This window comes from Taurulus bubalis (assembly GCF_910589615.1).
Source record: "Taurulus bubalis genome assembly, chromosome: 6".
NCBI lineage: Eukaryota > Metazoa > Chordata > Actinopteri > Perciformes > Cottidae > Taurulus > Taurulus bubalis.
The window spans coordinates 23270873-23280910 of NC_136594.1; the positions used below are offsets into that span (position 1 = coordinate 23270873).

Genomic DNA, 10038 nt, shown 5'->3' on the forward strand with positions numbered 1-10038 from the left:
GCATATATATTAAATATATCCTGACTTATTGTCATCATACAAGAAAATAATAAAAGCAGTTATCAGCAGTTTGTGTTTCTACATAAAAATCCAGTTTTAGAGAGAGAAGTCGCAAAAAAAGTAGTCGATGGAGTGAGATGAGACAAATATGCCTCTTCATTTATATAATCTTCATTTAACGACTCGGGACACGAAACTTAGTCATGATGCAGGAGAAATTCTCAAAGACAGTCGCATCATGTTGTTTTGTGTTTAAAAAAAAAAAGTAGTAAAAAATCGGTGGAGGCGATGGAAAGCGAGCAAATAAAATACGCCGCAGAGAATTAAAAACAACTGCCAAAAAGTGGTTTACAATCTAGGATACAAATGTGTTGCATTCTCTTTCATAAAGATGGCCGTCGTGGTGTGAGACTTCACGGTCGGCAGCTGCTCGCCTCCGTTATGCTTGTCGGTTTTTAAGCTGCAACAACACACTTGTTTTAAACACACACTTTTTTTTTTTTTTGGCTTTTATCTGCGAGGAAAATCTCCGCCACACATACTGTAGGCAATTGGCCCAGTTTACGCTCAAATATGTGCTCTGTATTAAACATTTCTTCATCTGGTAGTCACAATCTCTCGCCTTTTATAAATATGTTTAAGTGCACCTCAGTCAAGCACAGTTTGGAGGATGGGAAACGAGGAGGAGGCCAGACATACGCAGTGGTACCTCAGAGGAGAGAGTGACCACGGAGGCTGAGGAACCGCACCAAAACACATGACAGGAGAAAAGACGTTTCTCGTTGTGCCATCCGCAGTGGGCTTCACTTCGTTATGAAAGGCACAAGAAGGCAAGTACAGTGTGCAGATGTAAGGCACCGTGAGTAAGCACAGAGAATGTTTCAGGAGACTGGAGTGTATGGAGCCTCAAGTTTCTTTTTTTTTTTTGGTTGGCATTGGCAAATGCAGGAGCGCTTTAAGTGGCAGAGTGTTCTGGTCCACGGAGACCAGTGTCTCTTATTTCTGTCCACGTTTGTTCACCTTAAAATAGTAAAAAAAAAAACGCGATAATAAAGACATGAAATGAGAAAAAAGAGAACATGTGTTCAGTCCCCTGTGGTGCCGTCGGTCGGGCTTTGGGAACAAATCATCTCCACAAAAGCGTTCCAGTTTTTTTTCTCTCGCATTCGATCCCCGAAGGAAGTCTGCCACAAAAATATTCTTCGGCTGGCGACTTTTTCTTCAGATAAAAACCCAGCATATGTGTCCGGAAGGGAAAGAGTAGACATATACACACACACAGAAAAACTAAACAAAACGAGCTGACTAATCATGAGCGAATGAACACGGCACTCGAAACCTTCATTTAAAAACAAGAAAAACACAAATAAAACTACATAAACCAAAAAACAAAGTACCAAACAGGCATGTTCGAAGCTTACACATTCAACCAGCATGGGCGGACAGCCTCACCTACCTAGAATTGGCTAAAATACTCTATAATAATGAAAATAAAACATTAGTATATCCAAACACAGTTGTCTTCAGCGGCATCCTTGCCTGTCAGTAGTTCCTGTTGTACTTTTACTTTCTTTCAAATAACCTTTGTTTATTTTCACCCCACCCTTTAAAGATGTAGACAGTGTGATGGTCGATCTTTCCTGCTGCAAACATCTCTCTGTTAATAAGAGAAAAACCTTAAATATGTATCTTCTCATCATAAATACTTGAATGTACCTTCAGTGTTTCTGTTGCAAGAGCAACACGGGGACAAGGGTCAGAGACACACACACACACACAGACAGAGAGAGAGAGAGAGAGAGAGAGAGAGAAAGAGAGAGAGAGAGAGAGAGGTGGTTATTATTGTCGTGGATGGTGGTCACCACATGAAAGTGGGCTCTACCCAGGAAGTGGACTGTCCTCCGTGTGTGTTATAAAACAGTGATGCTGCATAATCATATATTTGCTTCCAACGACATTCCTTTAGAGCTTTTGTATGTTCAAGTGACGTTTCTGTACGATGGGACAGACGTGGCGGCGGCGGCGGTTCAGTCAGAGAGCAACTTTGTCGTTGTTTCGCGAGGTCTGACCCCCAGAATCAATATGTCTGGTAGACATCGTGGATGGGCAGCTGGAAGGCCGCGGCGGGGAAGGGCTGCGGCATGGCGTAGCCCGCGTATCCACCGTACGCCGCAGCCGCCACCGCCGCGTTCTTCTGCAGGGCGGCCAGAGCCGCTGAGTTGGCGGCGTAGTTTGTGATGGGGACGTATCCGGCCCCGTACAGGCCGCCGGCCGTCGGGATGCGCTGTACATTGTGGGCCATGGCGTAGACCGGAGTGATAGGACGGCCCTGGGGAATGCAGAAAAAAGAGGACTGTGGTGAAAAATGTAATGAATGCATTCACTTGTGAGTTTCCCCCCCACCCCATGGGACCTTATTTTGGAGAAATATATGTACAGTGGTCAACAGCAAGAGACGTTGAATCGTGCCATGAATTCCACAAATGGCAAGATGATTTTGCCAGTAAAGAAAGTCACAGCTTGTCTTTGGTTTGCCATATTATCCTTTAGTTGTGTGTGAGACCACAGACTGCATGTAAGAAGTGGGCGTAGTCATCGTGACGTCATCTCATTGGTTTGTGGACTGATGCTTTGACGCCTCGAATTCGGCAATTTTGCCGTCACCGTCTTGGATTACGGTCATCTCCATGTTGCTTGTTTTTGCAAACCAATGAGCATAAGCTTCCATATTTGGAATGCGGAGGAATGACGTAGAGACACCGTAAATGTCTCTGGTAGTGACAGCAACCTGTCAATCACTCTGCTTTATGGTCTGTTTGACTTACACAGGCATCATAGCTTCAGCGAGAGACGTCACTTACTTGACCTGTCTAACGACATATTTTCACAGTCTTCAACTACAACAGTTTTACGACAAAACTTTCTTGTAAAAGTGTAACTCATGGCACAATTCAAATAGGAAAATAATTATTTGTCTCTTGCCATTGACTACCGTACATATCTTTTCCAAAATAAGGTCCCATGGTGGTCACCCGGTAGGGGCAGGACTTTGCCTCCTTATACACCGGGTTTTGACAAAAAAAGAAGAATGCCTAGAATAAAAAACTGCTGTTCTGCTGCAGCAAATTTGTAAAATATAGATACTGTATGATGCGGTAGCCATGCAGCCCTGTTTTCTGCATCAAGCAACATGCCCTGAGATGGCTATGGCTATTTATTTATTTACGTATTTGATCAAATTCGACTAATTATATCTGTGAAACCTCTAACAGTGTCATAATGCACACCTGGAACGGTGGAGGGGTAGAGACCGTCGGTAGCACGGTGCCAGCAGCAGTAGCGGTGGCGTGTTCAGGGTGTTGCATGGCCAGAGGGTTGATGAGATGCTCCACCGAGTGCACCTTGCCCTCCTCCATCAGCTTGCCCGCAGGAGCCGTGCTGAACACCGGGTACTGCCCACCCAGGGTCGGCAACGTCACTGCATGCAGAGAGACACATGAATGAGAACTTGGATGACAGACGACAGAGTGTCTGCAAACAACCGAGTGTGGTTGTGTTTGCATTTCACATGACAAGAAACAATAAGAAATACATGCACCCGTGCTCAAACAGAAACATACTTAGATATGAATCTATGAAAGGAGTGACTGCTGAAGCCATGAAGGTTGAAGGAAACAATTTAGTGAAGAAGGGGAAAGAATAATACGTTGCACAAGTTGGCGTTGTGATTCGGATTACGATGGTGCTCAACTGTGGATTAACCTCAGGGCTCACACTCACACTCACACATACACACACACACACACACACACACACACACACACACACACACACAAAGAGTACAATGTCAGTCATTGTTTCAGATGGACAAAAGTCTTTTCAATCTGGTGGGGATCCTGTGATTCCACACAGACTAAAAATCGAGTTTGGTGTCAACTCGTTCTAGAAGGAGCATCAGGAGCGTCCCCTCTACGGTACGGACCTCTGATCACCAAATACATGACGTTAATATTGACAACATAAAGTTATGTTGAAAAAACAATCTGGGGGTTTGAGTCGCTTTTGTGTTTCGAAAAAAAGAATAATACCAGTGTGTGAATTTTACTGTATAAAACATACTTTTGAATTTAGATGATCTACTGAAACAACCATGAAGTCCTTTTTCGTGTTTTTGTTTCTGTTTAATCCTTATGTGACTAATTGTTTCCCACCTCATTGCATTTGCATTTCCTTCTATTTACCGCCAGGAAAGAAGGAAGAAAGAACAAGGAAATAATCCTTTAAAAAATAAGCCAACGGACAACCTTTGGGTCATATTTCTCCTTTGTTGGGACGGCAGCTCATTACACTTTACACTGTCGACCTCATATTGACAAAACAAAACAAAATCATGATAGTGATCATGCAGACTAAATGTATACAGCAGTAGATGGGTTGCCACAACACTGGTATCATCCTTTAAATGATCAGAATAGAGTAGACACAGGAGGAAAGAGGAAATAAATAATCTTTAGTTTGTGCGTTTAGTTTTGCATTTCAACTCCGTTCTTGACTGAAAGTGTCGTAGCGCCAACAAAGCTAAAGCAGCTTCTCCTCCGAATGAGTGGATGTTCAAAAATAACTTATATATTGTTATCATGAAAAGCAAATATTTTGTGAAGTACATGTTTGTTTTCCATTCAAGATACTATCAACCACCTTTCAGTAAGACGTTGGAGTTGAGTACATGTGTAAAAGGAGATTGTGGAAGAACTGTTCCCCACGAAACGATGGCCATGTTCAGACAAACAGCAGCACTGCAGTTCAATGAACCCATTGCATTGGGTTTGCCCAAAATGCATCAAAAAAACTGGAAAAAACTTTTGCCTCAACACAACGCGTGTCTTTTGGCAAGGCTCTGCGTTGGCCAATCAAATATGTTCCAGGTAGATTGCTCTGTAAAGTGACCAGGCTACTTCTACTATTAACCTGGTGACCGTCATGACCGCAGCGCAATGTTTCAGCGTCTGATAGCCAACAACGAAGCCCCTCCTGTTCTTTTAACACAGTGCTGTTTTTGGTCTGAACACCAGGTCAGACAAATTTCTGATATGGAGGGAAAAGGAAAGGCCGAGGAACAAATTAGAGCAGTTACTTTCTGGTCATGCTAGAAAGGACAGATATTGTGTGTCATTATTCTTTACTGAAAGAGAAGGGAAGTCCTTTTGCGCCTGACCATCCAGCAACAACCATAATCTTGATTTACTAAATGTTCCTCAAACCACACAGGAGAGAGAGACAGAAAATTATGAGCTGGAAGGTTTAATAAAGGCGTTTGAGATGGGCAAGGATATGGATGGATATATCTATCTCACTGACTTGTGCCATGTTTCATGCCAACAGAGTTGACGGAGGCAGCAAGCTCCAGACCTGACATCAACTCATAGGGCTTGTCGGTCTGCTTGGCCTTGCCCTCATGGTAGCGGCTGTAGATGCCACGACCGGCAGAGTAACCCCCCAGGTACGACCCCCGTGGTCCAGGGGTACGGTTACCTGCAGCAGCACGACCACGACCTCGCACAGTACCTGCTTAAAATACAATTAAAGTAATATGATGACAGGGGTTGAAGTTTCAGGCTTGGGCAGTAGGGGCAACTTATACTGAAACTTGTGTGGGGCGATGTGTAAGGCAAGACTTTCTGATAGGTTTAGAATCTTTTTGACAGTTCTTCCCAAGATATCAGGACTGAGGTAGCAAGAAGAGTCCTTTAGCGCTAATTTAATGCAAAAATCTGCTCACAAAGTGTAGTCCCTCCTGGAAATTTCTCAGCAATATCTGTTCTGAGCTCAGGATCTTTTGGGGAGTTCTTTGGGTCAGTTTGGCCTTTTTCCTGAGCACTGCTCTGACTCTTTAATTAGATGCAGTTATGCAAGTTTATAGCACTGTGAAATGGTATTCCTAGATGTTCTTAGCTTTGTTTGATCTCTGAAATATACCAGCATGAAATGGGAGGTGACAGCACAGCGGGAAAAGGATGGTGTTAGAAAACGTATAGTTTGTCACATGGAAAGTTCATTGTTCATTGAAGGAATAAGTAGGAATAAGAATGTGAGAGATTACCATTGTTCTGTATCATTGGGGATCCTTTGGAGAGAAAACCAAAACACAATGATTGTTGAAAGTCAAATAGATTTAGCTGCTTACACCCAAAGACCAACTTTAATCAATCATCAATGGTAATAGGATTAGCATTCATTGGTCCATCACCTTGTTTTGTCTTTGCTTTTAACGAGTTTCTGATTTTAAGCCACAAACTCTCATCAAGCATAGATTTTAAAACTTTTGTCAAATCTAGTCATCAAAGATTACATCATTATTACTTCAGTCATAGTGATCATTTAACAACCACAGCACCCTTATCGATGGAGTCATTATTCCTACAATAGCATCTTTTGGCATTTGTCATTATGAGACCTTTAGCAGTGTATTGGCTCATTGAGTTTCTGCTGCCACCAACATTTACAAAGATAGATGGCTTTCAGAGAAACACTGTGGCTTTTGCAACTGAACATCACTGGTACAAAAGCAGAAAAAAATGAATCCTAACCTTTGACGAAGTAGTCCCTGTTGGGTCCAATGAGGGTGTTGTAGGGGTAGCCATAGTAGGCCAATGTGTAGGGGTCACACTGGTAAACGTAGTTCTGTGGAGCAGGCTCCGGAGTGGCAGAAGCTCCTTTGGAAGCCTTTTGGCGTGAGTACTGCTCTTTATCAACTGGCTTGGCGAGCGTCACCTCGATGCAGGACCCTTCCACCTCTGTGCCGTTGAGGTGGTCCATGGCCATGACAGCGTCGTCCCGGGAGGTAAAGTGGACGAAGGCATAGTCACGAATTTTCTTCACACGTTCAACAGATCCAGGATTCCACTGGCTGAACACCTGATTAAAAGAGAAAATGGGTGGTTAGGAATAGTAAGCTATAGTACCCATTTCTGTTAGGTATGTCATTTTACCCGATAAAAGCATGCATTGTGAAACATCTAAACTGAACAGTCAGCCAGTCCCACCTGTCTGATTGTCTCCTCGCTGGTCTCCATCATGAGATTCCTGACATAGAGGATCTTCACTGTCTCCATAACATCTTCGTCCACATCAATCTCCGGCTCGGCCCAGTCCACTGCGATCTGGTGGCCCCAAAGCTGAATACGTCCAGGCATCAACTTCCTGCGAGCCATGGCAGCCGCACGGTGCGATTCATACTCTACAAAGGCAAAGCCTCTGTTCTTCATCTTGTCTGCAGCACTGGCATACACTATCACATCTAGTACCCCTTCTGTCACCTTGGAGACCTCCTCCAGGATCTCTTCCCGCTTTTTGGTCTTGGGGATGCCACCAATGAAAAGACGGCAGTTGTCCACGGAGGAGCAGACCCCCAGCAGTCGCCCAGGCCGCACCTCATAGTTGTTGAGCTCGCGTACGGCCCGCTTGGCCTCATGTTTCTCTGTGTACATCACAAATGCGTACCCTCTGTTCTTCCCGTCAAAGTCCATCATCAGACGCATCTCATAGATGCGTCCTACGGACTCAAACACTGGCACCAGCTCATCCTCATAAACGTCCCGTGGGATCTTGCCCACAAAGATTTCACATCCCCTTGGTGGAGATGTAGCATTCCAACCAGGAGGAGGGCCATATTTACGCTGACCATTTTCCTGGACCATACTGTAGCCAGTGCGCTCCATCAGGGATACCAGTGCAGGCTCATTAGGAGCACCCACAACTCCATCAGGGATGTTGATCTGTCCATGAAGAGACTGGTGGGCGGCACCAGCAGGTTGGGAGGGTTTGGTGGGGGCAGCGTTGTTGCTCATGGTCGAGGAGGAAGCAGGATCTTCGGCTGTCATTCTGACAAAACCATCCAATCCAATCTGGGCCCTGAAGAGAGCAACGAGAGAGAGGTTAATCAAATTGCAGTGAATTGTATCAACCACAACTGCTTTCCAGGAGGGCACAGGGAACACATGAAGGAAGACAAATAAGAAAAACATGGTCACACTCAGAAGCCATCTTTTAAAATGTGTCTGTACCAACAATATAGCTGCTTGTTGAAAATAAATGATTGTCATTTTGCAGGCTCAATCACATGCAAAGTTGCCGAGCTAACAGATTAGGCACATAATGACTTGGACAGAACAATGAAAATACAACATCCATAAATCCCCAGGGCACCTTCCCCTATCAGTGGTTTTACAACCTTGTTTTGTTGAGTTCGTCAGATCCCTTGCTGACCTCCGACCCCTATCAGAGAGTATGAAGGGCCCTAAACCCTGAAACCTCCAGCTCAAGGTTCACTGAGTACAACTATCACATGCTCTTTATAGGCGTGTGTGTGTGTGTGTGTGTGTGTGTGTGTGTGTGTGTGTGTGTGTGTGTGTGTGTGTGTGTGTGTGTGTGTGTGTGTGTGTGTGTGTGTGTCTGTCAGCAGTAAATTAGACAAGTTGGAGTTAAGCTATATGAGGAATTTTGTGTAAATATGACCCCTCAGGCTGTGACAAAAAGCTGCGCACATTAATCCATCTTAGACATGAACATGTTGTGCACTCACCACAAGAGGGTGTTGGACTTTCAACTTCTTTATCTTATGAGTGTTTTACAGTGTGTGGGCGCAGCTCGTTTTCTGTGTGGTGTGTGCATGTGTGTGTGTGTGCGTGTGTGTGTGTGTGTGTGTGTGCGCATGCGTGTTTATGTGTGTGTGCCACTTCATTAAGGGCTGCAACCCTATAACAAGAACAGAGAACAATCAGAAATCGGCTTCCCAAGCATAAACCTCTTACTCTGTTAATTTCCAACACTGCCAGCATTCAGCAGGGAAAAATCCACTGCATTTTAAGTCCCCAAATCTCCACGCCACGTACAACATCGAGGCAGCCAATCACAGCAGACTACAAAGCAAACTACTTTTTGTCAGACCAAATGTCATGAAAGCAAATAGGCCAAATAAAAAACAACCTCTTGTGTGTGCGTTTTGTGCGTCACAGGATTGTCTGGACTTTGATGGAAATGGGCGAGGCAGTCAACAAAGGTAAAGCGCTACCAAGCCGAGCAGCCATGGTAACGCACACACTCATTTGAGTTGACCCAATATCCCACTCTCCCACACACACACACACACACACACACACACACACACCTGTTCACTTGTTCGCTCGCCCAAGGCTGGGGCGCTTAGAGTTACCTGCAAAGTATAGCGAACACCATGGATGAACGAAAGTGATGCAAACGTCAGCTTGATCGAATAAAACGCTTCAACATTTAAAATAATGTGTTGCAGGCGTAAGATACACATTTCAATATATTTCTGGTTGAAGCAAATTATTAATTCATCCATTTCCTGAAAGGTGCAGGAGGTATGGTCAAAACAAAGAGTAAAAAAAAAAAGAGTGGGGGAGGACAGGATGTGGTTTCCTCCTTCTATCTTTAGCCAGTAGTTGGTTGCCGCATGGGGTGATAAGTCAAGCTGACATGAGATTTTATTAAGAGTTTATTATGACATGTAGTTTGGAGACACACACTGCTCAGTGAGGATGCAGTTCTCATTATTAACAGCGTTCATGTGCTGCTTCCCTCTGCTTCCCCTGCTCGACGTGCCCTCCTCCCTCTGCTCCTTCTATCGTGTGAAGTGCTAACACGACTCCATCTCTTATCAGCCTTATCTTGCCAGACTGATGACATAGGGAGGACAATATTCACTTTGGGAGTTCTGCTATGTGGAAAAAAAAGAAAGAAAGAAGCTGTGAGGTTGGCAGTCTGTGTCGCAGAGGGCTGAAGTCAGTTTAGGACTCTTGAAGAAAAGAAAAAAGCTCCATTAAAGTAACTGGGTGTTTTGTGAATGTCAAACAATACAATATATTCGCTGTTTGGCGTCGGGGTAACCTATTTCTGCTTTTGAACATTTGGAGATTTTCCCAACTTCCTCAGTGTGAACCACCGTTGTGCTGAGGTTTTCCTTTCCGAGGAGAGACTCAGGAAACCACAGCGCTCAGTGTGTGAGAAGCGCTGTGA

The 10038-nt window shown here is 44.4% G+C and overlaps 1 protein-coding gene across 5 annotated transcripts; it reads right to left on the bottom strand.

Annotated features, from left to right (window-relative positions):
- Positions 1–2053: 2053 nt before the first annotated feature.
- rbm47 (RNA binding motif protein 47) lies at positions 2054–7754 on the bottom strand. Of its 5 annotated transcripts, none has more exons than XM_079219456.1 (6): positions 7044–7733; positions 6588–6915; positions 6101–6124; positions 5359–5568; positions 3288–3478; positions 2054–2329 (listed from the first exon to the last, which is right to left on the bottom strand). In XM_079219456.1, exons 1-6 carry the CDS (start codon positions 7716–7718, stop codon positions 2078–2080), a joined length of 1680 nt encoding a protein of 559 aa, XP_079075582.1. In that variant the 5' UTR covers positions 7719–7733; the 3' UTR covers positions 2054–2077. The 5 variants fall into 5 exon arrangements, with proteins under 5 accessions (XP_079075582.1, XP_079075581.1, XP_079075585.1 ...); XM_079219455.1 differs by having other exon boundaries at positions 2054–2353; XM_079219459.1 differs by lacking the exon at positions 6101–6124 and having other exon boundaries at positions 5359–5565; positions 7044–7754.
- Positions 7755–10038: the final 2284 nt, after the last annotated feature.

What these genes read in the sequence shown, in the direction of transcription:
- rbm47 (XM_079219457.1), bottom strand. Translation starts at nt 7,718, where the DNA reads ATGGAGCGCACTGGCTACAGTATGGTCCAGGAAAATGGTCAGCGTAAA. An exon ending in CAGGGACTACTTCGTCAAAG is followed by an intron (nt 5,569 to 6,587) that starts GTTAGGATTCAT and finishes TTGTATTTTAAG; the next exon opens with CAGGTACTGTGCGAGGTCGT. An exon ending in CTACCCCTCCACCGTTCCAG is followed by an intron (nt 2,330 to 3,287) that starts GTGTGCATTATG and finishes TGCATTCCCCAG; the next exon opens with GGCCGTCCTATCACTCCGGT.